General features: G+C 51.3%; 1 protein-coding gene across 1 annotated transcript; it reads right to left on the reverse strand.

The window, feature by feature from the left end:
- Positions 1-2,857: 2,857 nt before the first annotated feature.
- LOC119285599 (putative potassium transporter 8) lies at positions 2,858-15,000 on the reverse strand. Its single transcript, XM_037564921.1, has 10 exons — positions 14,793-15,000; positions 14,579-14,670; positions 14,236-14,470; positions 13,913-14,158; positions 13,748-13,801; positions 12,475-12,735; positions 12,308-12,360; positions 12,100-12,223; positions 4,313-4,567; positions 2,858-4,207 (listed from the first exon to the last, which is right to left on the reverse strand). Exons 2-10 carry the CDS (start codon positions 14,615-14,617, stop codon positions 3,132-3,134), a joined length of 2,343 nt encoding a protein of 780 aa, XP_037420818.1. The 5' UTR covers positions 14,618-14,670; positions 14,793-15,000; the 3' UTR covers positions 2,858-3,131.
- Between the last annotated feature and the right edge of the window lie 7,124 nt (positions 15,001-22,124).

Consider the following 22,124-nt stretch of genomic DNA (forward strand, 5'->3'; position numbering starts at 1 on the left):
AAGTGTGTCGTTGTAGCTGGACAAGTTCGGCTGGGTCGGATTGGACAGTCTGACGGGATCGACACGAGTCGGTCGGTATAGAAGACGGTGGAGGGTTTGGCGACGACGACATAGCAGCGTGATGCTGATGATGACCGACTTCTGGGCATGGAAACACGTGGCGCGGGCCTCGAGGGCTTGTGCGGCTTCGACAAGGCTATGGCGTGGGGTTGATTCAAGAGGGTGCACATAAGAGTTTGAAGTCGACGAGACGCGAGGGTGGACTGATCATCTACCATGAAGTCATGTTGAAGGTGGAGCTGGATTGAGGGGCGACGGCGTAAGAGCTTAGAAAGTCGAAGCCTATTTAGCGGGGAAAGCGAGGGACACGTAGTTCGGACTGGAGTCCAGTGGTCTGATGGAAGCGTGAAACTCGTCATCGGTCGGTGATGATCGGTGGTACTCTATTGTGGGGGTTGAGTGGTGTGGGTTCGCAGCCCTTAAGACTCGACCGGGACAGCAGAGGCTCGACGCGATAATAGCTGCGAGGCGTGCGGTATGCACGGGACATGGAGACGGGTCAGGGCTCTGGTGGTCATACATGTGATGAGACAATTGCGAATTTGACTCGGGATGGTTACAAGCAATGGTGAAATTCCTTCAAGTTTCAGACAAATGGTCAAGAAAGGAACGGTGATGTTGAGTTCAGATAACTCTTATGTGTGACACCCAATATGTGAGTTATTCATTTTCACGCAGGTCAGTGATCAGTGTGTGATTGCGTTGGACGAATACTCTGGAAGTTGGGAGCACAAACTAGAGTAATAAGGAACTTAATTTTGCTCGAGTGTTGACTGTGGTCAAGAAAAGAAGGGACTATAAGTTGCAGGTGGAGTCACATGGAGTTTTTGGAGTAGCAGCGGTACTCATGGGATAAATTCAAGTCCAGTGTACATGGAAGTTTGACACATCGACGAATTCAAGATGGTGGAGAATATTCACCAAGGTGGAGTTTGTTTTTTTAGAAAAGGAGGATGACCCCCGGCCTCTGCATCTGGGAGATGCATGCGGCCTCTTTATTGATTATTCTCGGGGACCTGACAAAGTATTACAACAATATGCCTGAATCCGCCATCTTGGCAACATTTGCCGCTACTCCTATCCAAATGATGAAGGCTTGCTAGCTGGGCCACTACCCAGACCACTCATCTAAGCCTAACATCGAAATGATGAAGGGGTGCTAGCTGGGTCACTGCCCAGACCACTCACCTAAGCCTAACATCAAAAGCCGGAAACCCCAGCCGAGCCACATACCGGGTCTGGGGTATAAACCGGTCCGACGCACTCGTGTGTCGTCGCCGCCATCTTCCACAGGTCCGTCTTCAGAGCAAATATTGAGGCTTCTAACTTGTCTGGCCACTCAGCCATCGACGTCACCACGACACCAGACAGCTTCGTCCTCCTGCGCGAGTCCATCACCACACATCGGACGCCGAATCTCCACTACGCCATGCCGCCGAGATATGTCGCCATCAATGAGTAGGATGAAGCACCGCTCCGCCGAGTCCGGCAGGGCTGCTGAAGACCAAGCACCATGGAAGAAGGACTCCGAGGCTGAGCACATAGGCGGCAGAGCGCCAACGCACCGCCACCAGACGAACTCCGACCATGCCACCAACCGCCGCCAAGCAACCAGAGCATCACATCCACCCCAAGCTCACCACGAACGACACCCCCAAGAGGGTGACGACGCCCAGAGTGCCGCTGTCGCTCGATCCCGCAAGGATTTGGGCTTTCGCCCGGCATACGAGCTGAGTGGAAGGAAGAGGGGAAGGAGGCAACCTGAACGGCGCCTACAAGAAGGGTACGGTGCCCTCGGGCGTCGCCGCCGTCGTGGCCAGCACCGCTGGCCTCGGATTTCTCCGGAGCGACCTCCCACCTCCAGCCGCCAAACTGGTACAACTCCGGCGACAAAGGCCGCCCAAAGCAGGACCATCAGAGGCAGCCCTGGTTGAAGTAGACGGAGGCCTTCAGATCTGGATCGGGCGCCGCCAAGACGCCCGTACCACAGTCGCCACCTGCCGCCGCCTCGCCGCCCCCGCGGCCGAGGAAGAACGGCCAGCATCAACGAGCACCGGTCATCGCAGACCCGGCGTCGATCCATCAGTCGAGGCAGCTGCCACGGATCCAAAGCCCCCTGAGGAAGAACGGGGCGGCCAGATCCTCGCCGCCACCTTCACCGGCGGCCGAGCGGCGAGCCGGCGGCCACCTTCGGTGGCGACGAGGGAGAGGAGAGGTGGGGAAGAGGGCCGGCGGCGGGCTAGGGTTACGCCGCCCGAGTCGCCCCTGCGGGAGCGACCAAGGTGGAGTTTGTTAGAGTTGTGTCGAATATAGTGTACAAGATAGGTTACAGTTGAACTAGGAGTTGTATTGTGTTTACATAGAATGTGAAGTCGTGTCCTAATAGGACACTTGTATCCTAGGCCTCTCATATATAGCGGGGTAGACAACAATGTAACCTACGCCAACATAATAGCACCAGAACGCAGGGGAAGCCGGCGGCATGTGCCGGTGTCCAGGGCGACCGGGTACGGTATTGTAACAGTGTCATTGGAAGGAGCGCCCATAGGCCCCAAAAATGTAGCCATATCGGTGAACCTGTTTAACAAATCTCGGTGTCGTGCCTCGTGTGATTGCTTGATTCTCGGATGATCGTCGGTGGCCTCGGATTTATTCTAACACACAATACGACATGGGTTTGTCTAATTCACATATAGATGTTTTTAAGGACATATAGATGTTTTTAAAAATGTCACATCTAAGCTCCCACAAATATATAATGCAGCAACAAGAAATAAAAAAAATAGAACAAAAAATAGACCACAAACAGAGTGGACATCAGCTTAGATATGACATAATTATGTCACATCTAGATGTGTCTTAAACAGACACATGTCGTAGGGTCGTGGGTCGTATGAACAGCAGGAGCAATAATCTGAAGTTGTAAACTATACAGCCGGATGCAAAATAATCCATGGGGCATTACAACATCACTGACAAGTTTAGTTACCTACAATACAGAGCAGCAAGCAGGTGGATGCATGGGCAGATTTATGAGATCATAAACACATGCAAAAACGAAGCGGTAGTGTTCATAGAACATAGACCATGCCGACCTCCAGGAGCGACGCCGGCGGCACCCGCAGCACCACGTCTGGGCCACGGCAGTTGCGCCGCAGGAAGTTGTAGCCGACCACCGTGAGCTTCTTCACCACCGACGAGCCAGGCTTGCACTGCACGTGCGAGTGCCCCAAGATGAAGGCAGTGCCGGCCTCCCTCGCCGCCGCCAGCGCCTCCAGCTCCTCCGCCACCTGCTTGTCCGCCTCGGGGCTCACCACCAGGCTATCTATGAAGAACCTCACCTGCTTGGACGAGTTGGACTCCAAGCCCGTGCCGCCGGGGCTGTCGGCGACCTCGACGGACGCGGCCGAGTGCTGGACACTGTCCTGCAAGTCGTAGCTCGCGTGATCCCGGAGCGTGTTGCTTCCGATGACGGTCAGCCCCGGCTCCCACTCCTCCAGCTGCTCGCTCTGGCTCACCTCGCTGCACCGGTAGGAGGCGTTGAGCTTGATGAACATGGCCAGGCTCTCGATGAGCTCCGTCTCGAACGAGTCCACGTCCTGGTGAACATCACGGTAGCCGTACCGCACGATGCACCGGTACGACCGGTGGCCCGGCGGACCCACTCTGCCGACGAGGTAGCGCTCGGCGGGGAACACGTACGGCACCGGCACCGACTTGACGCACACGAAGACCAGGACCTTATGGAACGCCGGGAGGTTGGTGACGAAGCGGGAGAAGTTGGCAGGGACGCCCGATGTGAGGTCGGTGTAGACGAGACCAATGCCCGGCACACGGACCATGCCCAGCTTGTCACCCAGGGCCAGAAGCCACTCCAGGGTCACCTTGTTCTGCAGGTCGAACTCGTACTTCTTCATGGTGGTGATGTGCCACACCAGCATGACGGCCATGAGGATGAGGGCCAGGAGTATCGGGAGCCATGCGCCCTCCAGGAACTTGATGAGCGACGCCGAGAAGTAGAGCGCCTCCACGGAGCCGAAGAAGAGGAGGAAGCCCAGGGCCAGCAGGGGTGGCTTGTGCCAGCACACCATGATCACAAGGGATGTCAGGAATGTGGTAACCAGCATCACAGTGATCACTGCTAGTCCTGCACAACAACACCAAATTCACAAACCAACTCGACATTCCATTTTAAAGCAATCTGAGAAATACCTATCAGATTGCATTGGCGAGACTAGTTAGTTCATCTTACCGGATGCGTTTCCCATGTGCTTAGTGTCTCTGAATCCAACAGTCACGGCAATGCAGAGGATCATGAGTAGCCAGTTGATCTCAGGGATGTATATCTGCCCATGAATTTTCTCAGACGTGTGCACAACTTTTACCCGAGGGAAGCAGCTTAGGGACTGACTCTGATTGATTATTGAGAATGTTCCGCTGATGATTGCTTGGCTTCCAACAACTGAAGCCAGAATAGCCAGTACAAGAACAGGCCATCTCACCTTATCTGAAGTTTTAATTAAACAAAACTATAAGTTCATATACATCAGATGGTATATAATTTTTACTGCCTTTCTTGAACAAGTAAGATATGGATTTCAACAAAATAAGAAACTACTATGAGAGCACTAATCGGTTTTGTGGCATACATCTTCACCGAGATAGACAGGAAAGAGTACACATGCAAGTTGTAACACATTTTATTAGGAAATGATTGTGCATCATGAGCATCTCATAAGCATCATTTTTCATTCATTCTAATATGAAAATGAGGATTAATCCAACCATCATGTTTTTCTTAAAAGGATAAAACCCAAAAAAATCTGGCAATTGTTCAAAATGCCCTTCTCAACCCTAAGGCCTCCTTTGGTTTGGAGGAATTTCATAGGAATTCTAGAGGATAGGATTCTTATAGGATTTTTTCCTTTAGAGCCCTTTGGTTCATAGGAATGGATTCCTATTCCTACATAGGATTGGTTCCTATCCTCCACATTTTATAGGAAAATAAAAATCAGCCTAGACTCGATGGAAAAATTCCTTTGGTGTCAACCAAATGACATCTTGTTTCCTATTCCTACTCATAGGATTTGACATACATGTCATCTCATTTCCTACAAGATTTCTATTCCTACGATAATCCTATCCTATGAACCAAAAGAGGCCTAAGATTTTGGCATGGCCTTCATATCTATATTCATATGAACTCATCCCAAAAAAACTACAAGGGTTAGAACGGTTCAAACCATCAAATTCTAAATAAAATGCAGATTTAATAAATTATATAGATTTTTATCTATTTCAAATTGAGGGATTTCACATGGTTAAATATCTTGAAAACCTATATTTAGCCTTCCAATATTTTATCTTTTTCGCGAATACGCACATCTTGTGTACCTTTGCACTGATAGAAGGAAAGAAAATAAGTACAGGGGAGGACACACCACATGACACGAATGCAAGAAGGTGTGAACATGGTGCCCAGTGCAGAGAGATAGGGGATGGTCAGCCCAAACAGAGAAAATAACACATCTAAACCACCAAGCCCCAAACTAGAGAAGCAAGCCGAAACAAATAAGACGTTCATCCACGGGGACACCGCGAGCGATCAAGATGGCACCTTCATGAAGGAGAACGATGTGTTGACGCCGTCACCATCCGATCTGAAGATCCGGACCTAGGGTTTCCCCTAACTTCGAAGAGGGGCGCAAATAAGGGCCATGGCAGCGCCTCCAAGAAGGGAAACAACACCCGCGAGTGTCGTCGCTGCCAGCATTAGCAAGCCAAGCAGGGATTTCGTCATGGCCTGAGTTCGAGCAATCCCATAGCCATTGGAACAGGAACCGGAGTGAGGAAGTCACGTCATTGGTCGAAGCCTCCACCACAGAAGGGGGGTGAGGTTACACCTGCCGCTGGAGGGAGGCATCGGGCGTCTCCGGACGCGAGCTTTGGATGTAGCGCAAGGCGAGGCGTGGGGTCATCTACACGAGTTGGACTCGAAGAAACTCAATGGTGGTCATCTTCAAGGTGGATTTCAAAAAAGCTTATGACAAGGTCAAATGGCCGCAACAAGTCATGTGGATGAAGGCCAAGAAAATGGTGCCAATGGATTGACTCTTTTGTCTAGGATGGTAGCGTTGGTGTTAAGGTGAATGATGACATGGGGCCCTGCTCCCGCTCCCGCCGCCGCCGCCCGCCCAGCGCGGGCTCCCCGCCCCCCGTTAGAATAAATCCGAGGCAATATCGTTGATCATCCGAAGACCAAGCAATCACACGAGCACGACACCGAGATTTGTTAACGAGGTTCACCGATATGGCTACATCCCCGGGGCCTGACTATGGGCGCTCCTCCCCGTGACACCGTCACAATACCGCACACCGGCCACCCGGGCGCCGGCTCCCCCTTGCGCGCCTGTGCTATTATGTTGGCATAGGTTACATCGTGTGTCTAGCCCCGCTATATATGAGAGGCCTAGGATACAAGTGTCCTACTTGGACACGACTACATATCCTAAAAACACAATACAACTCAAAGTACAACTGTAACCTACCTTGTACACTATATTCGACACAACTCTAACAAACTCCACCTTGGCGAATATTCTCCACCACTTTGAATTTGTCCATGCGTCAAACTTCCATGTACATTGGACTTGAGTTTATCCCATGAGCACCGCTGCTACTCCAAAGACTCCATGTGACTCCACCTGCAACTTGTAGTCCCTTCTTTTCTTGACCACTGTCAACACTCGAGCAAAATTAAGTTCCTTGTTACTCTAGTTTGCACTCCAACTTCCAGAGTATCCATCCACAACATCACACACTGACCACTGACCTGCGTGAAAATGAACAACTCACATATTGGGTGACATATATAAGAGTTACCTGAACTAAACATCTCTGCTCCTTTCTTGATCGCCTGTCTGAAACTTGAAGAAATTTCACTGTTGCTTTTAGTCATCCCGAGTCAGATTCGCAGTTGTCTCACCACATGTATGACCACCAGAGCCCTGGCCCGTCTCCATGTCCCGTGCGTACCGCACGCCTCGCCGCTATTACCGCGTCGAGCCTCCGCTGTCCCGGTCGAGTCTCAAGGGTCACAAACCCACACCACTCAACCCCCACTGCAGAGTACCACCAATCATCACCGATCGATGACGAGTTTCACGCTTTCATCAGACCACTGGGCTCCAGTCCGAACTACGTGTCCCTCACTTTTCCCCCAGCTGAAATAGGCTTCGATTCTCTGGATCCTTAGACCGTAGCCCCTCAATCCAGCTCCACCTTCAACATGACTCCATGGTAGATGATCAGTCCACCCTCGTGCCCCGTCAACTTCAAGCTCCGTGTGCACCGTCTTCAATCAACCCCGCGCTATAGTCTTGTCGAAGCCGCACAAGCCTCGGGCTTGTGCCACGTATTTCCACGCCCAGAAGTCGGTCATCATCAGCATCACGCCCCTATGTCGTCGTCGCCGATTCCACCACCGTCTTCTGTACCAACCGACTTGCGTCGATCCGTCAGACTGCCTAGTCCGACCCAGCGAACTCGTTCGACTGCATGACACACTCGAGACTCACAAATCGTCTTCCGCGAGTCTCCATCCATCACCTGATAATTCCATCTTAGCTGACATGACTTCCTGCAATGCCTTCAAGCATCACTGTTGTGCCAACAAATCTTTCACCTTTGTCTACCATAACCCAAGGTTTTTAGTTCCACGAACTTTTTCACCTCAAACCCGGAACCCGTTAACGTCCTGGTTCTTCGTACAGCTGACTCTGTGAAAAAACTATCCGAGCTTTCCACGCGACGCTACTAGCAAAACCAATCAACTTGGTCTTCACATGAGCAGCTCCTGTCTTGGCTTTCACTCCTGGCGCTAATTGCTTTTGCCTTGCCAATGCCTCTTTGCTAATTCCTGATGGATGTGAATCACGTGTCAATGGATTTTCCCTTCCGCCGAAACGATCTGTCTCTTGCCTCGCTGTGTCACACGAGGACTCGGTCCTCCTTTTGGTCTCTAAACAAATCTCGATCGATACCTAGCTGTACGCGACTCTAGTCTTGCGTGCCTCCGTATGCACGCGTACACACGCTCACCAGCTGCCGCATGGCCCGTGACTTGCCTGCCGGCCTGCAGTACGGCTTCTCCTCGGCCGCAGCCCACGCACGCGCCTCGCAGCCAGCGTCCCGACCTGCTGCCTGTCTGTCCGCGCGCGACACGCCGCCGCATCTCGCCGAGTCGCCGATCTCACGACCTGCTGCTGCAACTCACCACCGCCTAGGCATCCAGCCACGCGATTGCTTCTTCATCCGTTAGATCAACATTCCACGACCTTTGAATAACCTAGCTCTGATACCACTTGTTAGAATAAATCCGAGGCAATATCGTTGATCATCCGAAGACCAAGCAATCACACGAGCACGACACCGAGATTTGTTAACGAGGTTCACCGATATGGCTACATTCCCGGGGCCTGACTATGGGCGCTCCTCCCCGTGACACCGTCACAATACCGCACACCGGCCACCCAGGCGCCGGCACACGCCGCCGGCTCCCCCTTGCGCGCCTGTGCTATTATGTTGGCATAGGTTACATCGTGTGTCTAGCCCCAAGGATACAAGTGTACTACTTGGACACGACTACATATCCTATCTAAACACAATACAACTCAAAGTCCAACTGTAACCTACCTTGTACACTATATTCGACACAACTCTAACACACACACCCCTCTCTTCCCTTCTCCCCGTCCCGCCGCCTCCCCAGGAGGCGGCCGGGGCGGCGCGCGACCCCCTTCCGCCTCGTCCGCCTCCCTCCGTCCCTTCCCCCCGCCGCCGCCAGCGGTCGCCCCCGGATCTGGCCGGGTGGTGTCGGCGGCGGCGGGTCGTCCCTTACCCCCGCGCGCTCCTCCTTCCCGGGGTGGGGGGAGGCGACGATGATGCTCAGCCGTGGCAGTCCAGCGTCCTGGTGCGGAGGCCGGCAGCGCTCGCCGTGGTGGTGCCGCTTCTTGGTGGCGGGGCGGTCCGGTGGTGCTGGTCAGCCGGTGGCGTGTCCCCGGCTCAGATCTGGGCCCGTAGGGTCCCTTATGGGTCCTTGCGGGTCGGCTCCGACGCACCGCGACGCCCTCTGTATGGGAAGGCAGGGGAGCGGCTTGGACTGGGACAGTGACTCCGACGGCGTGCCAGCTGTTGCGCGGAGGCGGGAGCTGTCCGGGCCTGTGGGGCCACAGGCCCGGTAGGCTCCTGCTATGGCGTCCAGTCGGCTACCGTCATGGACGGTGGAGGTGGGGCCCTCCCGTATGCCGACGGTGCCGCTGCACTAGTCCCGGCTCCTCTTCTTCATTGTGCAGACCATCTTCGCGGTGCCGTGGTGAGACAGCATGGGAAGCTTCGTGTCCGTGTTGGCGCTGGGTGGTGGTCGGTTTGGTGGCGAGCTCCGAAGTGCCTAAGGTAGAGGCTGGGATCGGGAGAAATCCCTATTGGCTTGGCCGACACCGACGCGGTGGCGCCTGAGGGTGCCGCCGGACCTTCCTGGAGGGCGTCGGGGCTACCCTTCCTCTCTCCTCGCCGTACTGGGGGAAACCCTTGGCAGCAGCGTCGTCATCGTCGCGTTGCTTCTTGGAGGTGTTGATTGGTACCGGCGCTTCGGAGTCTCGGAGCTTGGTGGGCGATCTCCGGTGGACGCAACGGTCACGAGGCTTCGTCGTTTTTGTCGAGCCGCCGTTATCGGCATTTGTTTCTTTTCTTTTTCTCTTTCATTTCTTTTGGGCGTGATTGTGCTGCTTCCGCCCCAGCCCCTATCGTTGGTTGTATCGGATGGTTGCTTTGTAATACAAAGCGGGGGGAAACCCTTTTTCTTAATGATGACATGGGTCATTATTTCAAATCAAGAAAGGGATTGTGACAAGGGGACCCCTTGTCTCACATTCTCTTTAGCATTGTTGCGGATCTGTTGGCCGTTCTCACTGCACGGGCTAAAGAGGCTAATCCAGTGGGGGGGCTCATCCTGCACCTTGTTGATGGGGTATCCAAATTGCAGTGTGCGGATGACACTATCATCTTCGTGGAGCATGACATGGAGAAGGCTAAGAATATGAAGTTAATTCTGTGTTTGTTTGAGCAGCTTTCAGGTCTCAAGATAAACTTCCATAAGAGTGAACTCTTTAGCTTGGAGAAGCCAAAGAGGAGTATCAATATAAGCAGTTCTTTGGTTGTGATTTTGGCTCCTTCCGCTACGGTACCGTGGGATCCCCATGCACTATTGGAAGCTCCCGAATTAGAGCATCTCCGATAGATGATGTAGATGCAAATATAACTAACTTATACATCTCCGAGGCCCAAAAACCCACCTCCAACAGATGATGTAGATGCAAAAATACATTTGCATCTCCACCTCCATAAGATGTAAAACTGGCAGCCGCGCGCCAACTGCGTAACTGCTTTCATTTTCCGCCCGCCGACCGCCGCCCAGGCCATGGCCGACTCTGACGACCCCGCCGCCTCCTCCGCCACAGCCGCCCACCCCACCGCGACCACCATCCTCAATCCCGCCTCTGCCTCCATGCCGCCGCCCCGGTTTTGCCCTCCCCGGCCGGTTGCCGTCGCGGCTGCACTGCCGGCGAAGGAGCAGCAGGCCGCCAATCCCCGCGGTGGAGGTATGAAGCGGCCGGCAGGGAGCAACCAGGCGACGAACCATCTCAAGTGGCCAAAAAATCGAAGGCGGCCGCGGCTGCGTCAGCCGATTCGCTGCCGCCGCCGGCCGTGGCGTCCGCATCCGGTGAAGGAACCCCTACTCCACCTCCACCGCCGCCGCCGCCGGCGGCCATGCAGGAAGACATGGTCAAGCCCACGGACACCGCATCCAACGTGTTCGACGAAATGTCACAAAGGTAAACAAAAAATCCGATTTCCTCTTGTTTGTTCTTTCAATTTCCGATACGAATAGAATGTGAGGTTGATTACGTGTACGTCCATTTGTAGTCTTGATGATGAAGCTTTCATGCGCGCAACAAATGTGCCAAATGATGATTATTTCTCTCAAGATTATGCATCACAAGAATATGATACTCAAGATGATAATCTCAACATGGACGAAGAGGGCTTCGTTATGAAGGAAAGAACCAGAAATTATACCAACGCCGAAGATGTGTTCATTTGCATCGCGTGGAAAAAAGTCTCTCTTGATGCATCCGTTGGGACCGAGCAAGTCGCGAACACGTATTGGCAACGCATCAAGGAGTACTTCAATGAGCGCAACACTAGCGGCCACTATCAATCAAGGGACTCTATTCATCAACGTTGCGGCTGTACAGTGGCTGTACAGCAGCCGCGCGGCCGTCGGCCGGTTTTACATCTCCACTTTGCATCATCTATTGGAGTTGCACTTTTACATCTCCAATATACATCATCTGTTGGAGTTGCCTCTTTTTTGGAGATGTAAAATGCACTTTTTGGTGATGTAAATTGTACATCTCCTAGTTTTACATCTCCAAATTTGCATCATCTGACCTTCTCTAAATTTTTTTTTGCATCATCTGTTGGAGATGCTCTAAGGAGTGAAAGTATATCGAAGATCGCTTCGAGATGAAGCTCGGCTGTTAGATGGGTAAGTTAATTTCTTATGGGGCAAGGCTTGTTCTCATCAACATGTTTTACGAGCCTACTGATGTTCATATTGTCTTCTTCCGAAATACCCAAGGGGGTAAGGAAAAGATTGGACTAATACAGATCAAGATTTTCTTGATTGAACAAATGGTATTTGGAGAAGAAGATTACAGATCATTATAGAAAGTTATGGGAGTGAAATCAGCATTGGATATATAACAAGACTAAATTTCAATTTAATTAAAGCAAACTAAGAATTAGACAACTTTTTATATATTATATATGTAAGAGTACAGTGATACGATATGATTTAATTTTGTTCACAAGAATAATAGTCTTTTTTTGCGGGAAAATAATAATATTGTCTGATGTTCAAGTTGTACGTATCAGGGTTTTTCCTAAAAATAGATGAGCTGCAACGTCAGTACATACCTGGAACCGCGATGTAAAATCCAACTTGAGAGTTTGAGTAAAAGTCATGATGTTTTGATAAGTAAGCTGCCTGACCCATGTATGCCAGAATCAACGCGGGGTAAACCAAAGAAGTGAAAGCAAGCTGTGATAAAACTAAATGATCAGTACATTAAAACTAATATATGAAATGTAATGTTCGAATTCACATGCAGCATCAACAGTTTACCTGGATTGCGCTGTATGAGAAGTGTCCAAGATCGGCGAACATTGCTTCAGATCCTGCACCGTCAGGCAAGCTAGGTAGTTAACTTCTGCTTATTGTATTCAATACGAACGCGAGAAAGGAACAACTGAATCATGTTAATATCCATAGCTCCATTGCACATAATATACCTGTCATGCAGAGCAAAATTCCACCGAGTGACATCCAGCCATATTTCCTAGTCTTCTTTAGGAACTTGAACATGTAATAGGGATTCAGAGCTTGATAGACATGAGGATTCCAATGTATGATATTGTAAAGGCCAAGAGCACTCATGCAGAGTAGCCAGGCTAGAACTATCGGGGCAAAGATAAATCCAACTCGATGTGTACCAAAATGCTGGAGGGCAAACAGAAATGCTAATATGACGCATGTTATTGGAATGACGGCATCTGCATGTAAAAGAGATCAATCATCAGAGCCAACAAAGAGGTTTGAAATGGCTATGTGCGTCCTTGAGTGCTGAGGCCGAGAGAGTTGTTCTTCCATTATCTAAAAAATACAGAGGTTTGAAAGGGAAAATATCATGGCAAGACCATTTACAAGTATATTGTAGCGCCGATAGGTTTTTTTTTTTTGTAATCACTCTCGTGTTCTGAACAAAATGGTGTACATGACGTTGTGTACATTCTCGAGTAAAGATCCAAAGCATATGACCATGAAGTGAAAATATACAGACTTTTCATTTGTTTTTTCTATAAAGGGTGGATTTTATTGACTCAAAATGAAGCATCAAGAGAATACAAACACAATGAGACACACCCGGCCTCTGCATAGCTAGGATGCACACAGCCAACACCAACACACACACACACAGACTTTTCATTTTGTAGTATCGTAGAAATGTAATTATGCAAAGGAATAATAAAGCATGTGATTCAGTGATTGATTTTCCTCTGGTCTAGTTGCTAGTCATCATTATCAATGTTCCTGATGAGACATTTTCATTTTTTTTACCTAATATATGGTGACTGGTGAAACGTTAGCAGGATATGAATATCTTGCTATACTGATAGAACTAAGATCCTGAATGTCTCGCTGATACTTGTCAAACATCGATATCGGATGCCGAGGGCACCCATTATCCCCTTTTTGTTTCGTCTTTAAACAGCCCTGCATAAAAGGGGGGTATGCCAGGGATACTCTTGGAATATGTCCAACCCGAAAGACCACAAATCAAAGTCAACGAGCATAGTATTGAATGACTTTTCCATGCAAGTAGTAGTCATAACTGGTCCTGTTCCAAAAAAAAAAAGTAGTCTTGACTGGTTGACTGGAGTTTTGACCAGTATCTATCTTCTTTCCCGAACAAGTATGTAGGAGTATGTTCTTAATCTTAACTTTCTTTAAATCGCTTCCAAAGATTACTGAAAACAAAACGAATAATTTAAGAGGAAGGCTCACATTCATGGTGATCTTTGGACAAGGAGAACTCAAGGCCTGACACAGCTGAGAACACTGCCATGGATGACAGACAAAATCCAAAGTTAGCAACCAGTCATCATTAGTCTATTGATTGATTGAAAACAGGCAAAGAAAGGGCGGCTGGGGGTGGCAAGGCAAACTAACCAGATATAGCCGGCGTGAGGACACCGTCCCCAATGACCATGCAGGTGCCAATGAGAACCATGATGAGGAGGGCGGTGTGCAGGTTCTTGTGCTTCTCCAGCCACACCTTGACGCTGGTCTTGTCCACGGTCTCAGCGTTGCTCTCCAGCTTGTAGGTGGAGAGCTCCTCGTCCGCAATCTGCCTGTTGGGCAGGAGGCTCACATTGGCGTGCCGGCAAATCAGCGAGTAGAGGGCGAACGTCCCTCCTGCAGAACAAGAAACACTTGTTGGAACATGTGGAGGTCCTGAAGAAGAAGAGGAGCTGTCGGTGGGCGGAGCGTACCCTCGCCATTGTCGTGGGCTCGGAGGACAATGGAGACGTACTTGATGAGAGGGATGAGGGTGAGCGTCCAGAAGACGAAGGAGAGGACGCCGAAGATCTCCTCGTTGGTGTCCGAGTGCTGGATGTCCTCGGCGAAGGTGCTCTTGAAGACGTAGAGAGGGGAGATGCTGAGGTCCCCGTACACCACCCCGAGGCTCTGGTATGCCAGCAGCATGGTGGTCTTCCATGAGTCCCTCTGCAAGTGCAGGTGCATCAAGAAAAACAAGAGAAGAGGTTGCTCCCTAGATTACTCAGCGGTTTGAGAGAGAGAGAGAGAGAGAGAGAGAGAGAGAGAGAGAGGAACCTGCGGGGATCTCATGCCCCTCCCGAACTCAAGATCCATTGCTCCAGAAATCAATCAATCACACATAACAATCGGCTTTTACTGATTTTGTGCTGCAAGAAACAGGCAAAAGCTAAATCTTACACACACTGGCGTTACCAAAATAAATCCAGACAAATCTGCTTGCCCAAAAATGCAAGATGCAAAGGAAGAAAAATACAATGGATACTAGTACCTGAAAACAAAACAAAATAGAAGAGCAGAAGAGTGCAAGGATTGAGCGAGCCGAGCTGAAGACTGAACGGGAGGAATGATGGAAGGGAAGGGGGGATAGGGCTGGGCAGCTAGCCGAGCCGACCAGAAAAAGCGAAAGGCACATGCCTGCCACGGTGAAAAAGATGGTGGAGCCACCCTCCGGTCCGGGGAGGGGTTACCGTACCGAGATGGGAAAATAGGAGGGCCACGTCCGCCCTCGTGTTCTGGGAGACCCAACACCACTCCCATTCAATACTCTACACTCCCTACCAACAACACAACCAAGAGCCAAAGAAGGGCAACGAAACCGGAGGGAAATGAGGGAGGCCAAAAATAAAATACTACTACTCACTCTTAAGGTCACATCTACTACTCTACTCCCTCCGTTCCAAATTGCTTGACTCATATTTAGAATGTATCTAGACACTAAATAAGTATAGATATATTTATATTTAGATATATTCAAGTCAACTAATTTGGAACGAAGGGAATATCTATCTATCTACGCGAATCCAATCCATGGATGGAGATGCGCCAAGGAAGAAGGGTGTGCTGTGTGCGTGTGTGGCCACCAACGAAGCAATCCAAAATCTCCGAGGAGCTACTAGATGAGAGAGAGCCCGCGAGGGAGGGACAAATGCATGCGGTCGGCCTCCCTTTCCCCTCCCCTCCCCATTTTACTGTGAAGCAGGTGCAGCAGGGCCATGGATTGGAAAGCCAACCCCGGCCCCTGTCCCCGTGTAGATGTAGATGAGCACCGGTGTCATAATCGTGTAAATTTTCATGTTTTGACCCTTTTTTAAAACCTATTCAAAATTTGATCCTAATTTAAAAAAATTCAAGATCTGATCATTTTGCTACTGCCAGAGTCCATGGCGGTAAGGTCTAACAGCCTACCGCCAGGGGCTTTGGCGGTAGGAAACATCGCTATCGCCAACCGGGTTGGCGGTAGCCTGCACAATCCTACCACCAAGGTGCTTGGCGGCAGACACGAGCACGCATTGTGGTCAATACTTATGAGGTTTTTGACAGTAGGGCATGCAACCCTACCGCCAGGGACCTTGGCGGTAGCAAAAAGGTCAGATCTTGAAAAAAACTAAACTAGAATCAAATCTTAAATAGGTTTCAAAAAAGATCAAAACATGAAATTTGTCCATAATCCTTCTTTGGAGAAACCAAAGCAAGTTGGAATTCTTCCGTGTGGTCTGTTGCTGAGAAGGAACGCCTTGTCACGGATTAATGTGAGAAGAAGAGAATTAGAATTAGCGGTGGTTATCGCTGTCCTAATCCGAGCTACTACTACTACATAGAGGAGTAGTTGTAGTTGTAGTTGTCGCTCCGGGTCCGGGATTCCTGTCCGCTTCTCGGGGAGGCATCCACAAGGAACCGATGCTGCTATTGCTAACCAACAAAACACGCTAGTGCAAAATGCAATCTTCCCTTTCTTGCTCATCAACCATGACCGACGATCTCAAATCTTTTTTGCTCAAAGAAACTAACTAGATACTGTACCACTAGCAAAAGGAACCACACTCAGGTCCACTTCCTTCCAAATGAACAAAATGCGTTTCCTTCTTTCCTTATTTATTTATTATTGCTACTGCTATGAAATACTTACCGGCGGAGTCAGTACGTATTTATAACGGGCGCAGAGAAGCGAAACGCGTTCAAGCCTGTGTGGATGAAGAAATAAAGCAGGAAATTAAGGAGCGGTTCAGGACAGGCAAAGACTTGCAAAGAAACCCAACCACCCAAGCATTTAAACCCCAAGTCACTGCCAGTGAATTATTTTAGATCTCGACCAAGACCAATAAATTCCGGGCAGATAAGAAGAGATGAACTACCTGTGACCAGGCTAGTATATCCTCTCGTGGGCGTCGCAATGCATACGCTCCAGTCTCCAGATGAACATCATCTGCGGCCGGCTGCTAGTAGCCATCCTATTCACAATGGGCATTGTGCTCCTGCTCCTACTCTAGTACTCCCTCTGTCCCATAATATAAGAATGTTTTTGACACTACATTAGTATCAAAAACACTCTTATATTATGAAAAGAGGGAGTGCTTACTACCAGCGACATGTCCGCAACAGTTGGCTGCGTGCCACAGGGCATTTGAAACATTAGCGGCAGAGGCAGCCGGTGATAATTCTTAAGGGAGTCGTCTGCTCTCTGTGTGGTCGTGACGCGGTGTGCGGGCCGGGAAAAAGTTGGGGCAGATACCAAGGGAGGTGCCATGTCTGGAGTGGAGCACGCCCACCTATATTGTTTACTTTTGATTTGGTTTCATCAGCCGACAGTGAGGAGTGACCAGGCTTCAACGCCGGAAAACACGAGTCCAACCCCTATCTTAGGCCAACTCCAGCACGCGACCCCTCTCATCCAGTTTCGTCCGTTTGGGGCAACACAGACAAACCAGATGGTCCGGCGCGCGATGGTCTGGACCCATCTTGTTCGTTTTGTGTCCGGCCCCTATACCCAGCGCGCGACGGCGTACATGGTGGAGCTCCGCCACCTGTACCCAGAACGCGTCGAGGAGGAGCGCCGCATGGATGTTCGAGATCGGCTATGTCAGGAACTTGTGTCAAACACCATGTAAGAGGATTAGAGGAAAGAGAATTGATGAAATCACTTGTTATATGTTGTGCAGACGAGTATATATTGTGTATATATCTTGAAGGACAAGAAGCCCTCGTGAAATAAGAGGATTGGAGAGATATAAATCATCTATACGACCAAATGCACATATACGGAATATACTCTCTTTTTTTGCGGGATATGGATGATGAAAAATCAAGAGACTAAAAGCAGAAATAATCAATCGTGAAATGTGTTGGTACTAATTTTTTGATAAAGAGCGATTTTATTAACTCAAAAATAGCATTAAGAAGATACAAAAAAACTAAGCAACATCTGGCCTATGCATAGCTAATATGCATATAAACACACTCCAGCAGTGTGATTAAAAAAATAAAAATGACATAACGGCATCAGTAAAGCCATAGAAGATCGACACTATGCCTATGTCAAAGTCGTAGGAGGCGGTGAACCGATCCAAAGATTATGTTATCATCTGCATTGGGTAAAAAATCTCTCTGGCCACCCACTTCAACCACATACACACCACCTTAAATAACGGCCGGTACTCCATACGGTGCAACATAGACCTAATATGAAGCCAGTGCCTAGAGCGTAAAATGACCCACAAAGGAGCAAAGTTTTTGCTATTAAAACACAACCACTTCTATATAGCCAAAGTGACCATAATAAGGCAGACGCTCCTACCCTTATTAGGGTTCTAAACCCTATTTGAATTCCATCCAGCCAGGGACCATAGATGCTAGCAACACTTATGGGTGGATGTAAATTGGACGCTGTTTGAAAGAAGAGGTGTTTTTTATTGTCTCATGGTGAGTACAAAAACCACACTTCTTACTTTCTTGCCATTTCGACGAGCAAGGTTGTCTTTGGTGAGTACAATACCTCATCGAAGACATGACATCAAAATTTTACTTTTAGTGGAATTTTGGCCCTCCAAATTTGTGTGTTATTATCCACTGAGATTTCTGAGGGCAAAAGTCACTAAAAAAGACATATCCGTGACATTTTGGGCTGAGCGAAAAAAATTCTGTCATGCTTATGACACTTCTATGACGATAATGATGATAAAACCCGGTATCATTATAGAGGTGGTGAGTTTCTATTTTTATGACAAAAAATCATGACAGAAAATGAGTTTTTCGTCCTGAGCGGGCCGGAGACGCACCTGCATGACATTCTTTGGGCCGTCCATGAAGGATAAAATCGTGGTAGAAGCGAGGGCGAGGAAAATATCGGGGAGTTCCCGGTTACGGTGGGTGTTGGGGATACACATAACAGGTAGGCCCACGAAGGGTCGAAATATCATGAAGCATGAGGTCCACACAACATGTGGGTCCAGGTAAATTTCATAGAGACATACTATCCACTCGGACAAGCAGCATACTATCCACTCGACCAAGCAACATACCATCCACTCGGATGACAGTTCACCACTCGACCGTGCGACTCACTCAGATATACGAAGACCAGCAGACAGCAAAGCAGTCGACATCATTCTCATAGTGAAGGCTTGATAGTGGGCTGGCTTTATGGCATTCATGCCCCACTTTGTAACATAGGAGGTGTGGGGATGGCGCACTCTATATAAGCCACCCCCACCACTAGAGTAGGGGCACTTTTTTCCACCTCTCTCTCATCTCAGGACATAGCTCAGGCATGGAGATCCGCTCTCCCCTCTCTCTCTCAAACACACATTGTAATCTCCGGATACATACTCAGATATAACAAAGCCTCTCCGGAGCACGAGACGTAGGGTTGTTATCTCCACTATGAGAGGCCCGAACTCGCTAAACCACCGTGTCACCCATATGCATCTCGATAGATCATGCTTCGTTACCCTATACCTTATTATTGTCAGAATCATTCCCACGACAGTTGGTGCCCACCTTGGAGCATAGCGTCTATCGATCCATGATGCAAATGGATTTTACATTCATCTATCCTCAGAAAAATTTCATGAGGACCATCATCAATGGTGACCACAAAAATAGCAAACGGCGTGGTCCGCCTCGTCGTTGTCTCTGGCCTGGTCAACGAGCTGCTACGCTCAGCCACCGGCGCGATCCGCATCGTGACCGGCCTCGTCTACGACGCTGTTGGTGAGCTCCCGCGCTCGGCCACCAGCACCGTTCGTCCTGTCGCTTCCTTCCCTGATTACGGCGCGGGCGACAAGCTCGAAGCTCCTGCACTCGGCCACATGCGCGGCCTCGCCATTGCCTCAGGCCTCGTCTGCGACGCCGTCGGTGAGCTCCTACGCTCGGCCACCGGCGCGGTCCGTCTTGCCGCTTCCGGCCTCGGCTACCACGGCGTCGGCGGGCTCCTACAAATGGCCGCCGGCGCGGTCCGTTGTTTCGGGCTTCGACTGCGACGCCGTCAGCGAGCCCCAACATAAGGCTCCTCCCTCCGCCGTCTGCTACTATATGCAGCACAGGCACGCGGCGGTCCCTTCCCTCGGCGTCAACTGCATGAGCAAACGGCGTGACAGTAAACTGCATGCAGAAAATGATTCGGGGAAGAAGGAAACTTCCCTTACAACACTCGAACATCAGGTGGACAATGGTAATGATGGCGTTCTCTTCTCCTCTCGCTCTCCCCTCTCCTGGGGCGTCGCCGCCCCGCGGACCTCCCCCGTCGGCATCCCTGTCTCGTGCGGTTCCCCTCTCCCTCTCCCCCTGAGGTCTCCTCCGGGCTACTCGTCGGCGGCGAGTCCCACCCCCTCCCTCTCCTCGGCTCCCCCCAGTGTTGCGGTCCTAGCTGCGCCCCGGGTCAACAGGTTTTGGGCGCTCGACTCGGATGCCTCCGGCTCGGATTCTGAGGTTCTTACCCTTCCTTCCCGTCCTGCTCTGGTGGGAGGGTCGTCGGCTACTCTGGCGGTGGGTCGCCGGCGTAAGTTTGCTCCGGGTGGTAGGGGGCGATCGGTCGGGTTGGGTGTGGATGCGGATGGTTGGTGCCGCGTCGCATGTGGTCGCCGGCGCGCTGCCTCCTGGACTTTGGATGATCCCCTGGTGGGCCCTGGGGTGGCAGTGGTGGTGTCGCCGGCGTCTTCCCCTCCGGTGGCTGCCCTCCCTGGCTCGTCTTCGGCTGTGGCCCCCGCTCCCGCGGCAGTGGCGCCGCCCGTGCCAACCCTAGATCTGGGGTCGGGGTTGGCACTGGTGCCCCGGGTTGGGTCGCGGGCTCCTTTGGGTGCTGTTGGGCCGGGTGGGCCTGTTTCGGTCCCCTCGTTGGCTTCTTCTGTTGATTCCCCCCTCCTGTCGTTGGCTCCTGGGCCGAGGTTGGCCCAGATTTAGCCCATTCCTCCCCCGGTCCCCCTTGGCGAGCTCGGCCTGGCTAGCTCTGGCTATATATGGGTTCAGAAGGGTGCGGTTCCTCCTTTTCTAGGGTTTCCTGCCTCCTCCTCTGACTTGTGCCGGCGTCGTCTCCCTATCCGTTGTTTCGTCAGATCTACTCCTCCACCCCCTCCTCCTCCCCTTCGCGACAGTGGCCGCGATGGATCGCTCCCGCGGGTCCTCCAGTGAGGCAGTCTCCGGCCACAAGCGGGGGCGTGACGGCTCTGGCGACGCCGCCGCAGATCTGGAGTATGAGGCTTCGCTCCATGCCAAGCTCCATGCCTCGCTCGCTCCGGGTGCGGGGGCTTCGGCGGAGGCGGCCGGCGCGTCCCCTCGTGCTTCTGGATCTGGGCCGGCGGTCCCTCCGCCTCCTGTGTCTGGTGCTCCGGTGGCTGCGGTCGATCCCTGGGAGCAGGCGGCGCTGGGGAGTCGGGCGGGCTCCTCGGGGCCTTCCTCGTCTCCCCCCTCGCTTGTCCCCCAGGGTGGCGGGCCGCCGCGGGCGCCGGCGGTGGCTGGTGGCGGACCGTCTCGCTTCATTCCCCGTGGTGCGTCGGGGGCCCCGGCCCGCCGCCCTTTCGGCGCTGCTGCGAGGCGTGGCGCCGGTGCTGGTGCTGGTATCCCTGGTGTTGGTATTCTCCCTCCTCCTCCCCCTCGAGGCCCTGGCCGCAATCCCCCTCATTCCCAGGTCTCCAACCCTATCCTCACTTGCTTTGCGTGTCATCGTCCTGGCCATTTCCAGTCTCGCTGTGAAAATCCCCCGTTTTGCCTCATCTGTAGGAAGGAGAGCCACCTCACGGTGGACTGTCAAAGCCGTGTCAAACCTCCTTCCTTCGTTCACTATGGGATCGGCCTCCCTGGCTGTTCTTTCTTTGCCCTTGATAAGGAGGTTCCTGTAGTTGCTCCCAACCCCTCGCTTTCCAATGTTGGTGTCATATCTGTTCAGGACAAGCGCATCTCCCCCCAGGCCCTTCTTGATGAACTTCGGCTGTGGGACGATGGCGGGTGGGATTGGCAGATCTGCCAGTTATCTGATTTTGAGTTTGCTGCTACATTTCCCTCTAAAGAGAGCCTCCGCATGATATCCTCCTGTACCAGTTTCACGCTCCCTCTGAATCAACTTGTGGTATCGGTCAAGGCCGCCTCCAATGGATCAAAGTCCATTGCTTCTCTTTCTGATGTTTGGGTGCTTGTGGATGACGTGCCTTCTAACATGCGCACTTTGACCTTCCTGATGGCTTTTGGAGTGCTCCTAGGGAAACCCATTGAGGTTGATCAAGACTCGCTGTCTGTTCTTGGACCAGTCCGTCTTCGGGTCTGGTGTGTTAACCCTATCTGCATTCGTGGCTATGTTGACGTTTTCCCGGTGGCGGGTGGATTTCGGCTTCGG

This window comes from Triticum dicoccoides, chromosome 4A (assembly GCF_002162155.2).
Source record: "Triticum dicoccoides isolate Atlit2015 ecotype Zavitan chromosome 4A, WEW_v2.0, whole genome shotgun sequence".
NCBI classification, from domain to species: domain Eukaryota; kingdom Viridiplantae; phylum Streptophyta; class Magnoliopsida; order Poales; family Poaceae; genus Triticum; species Triticum dicoccoides.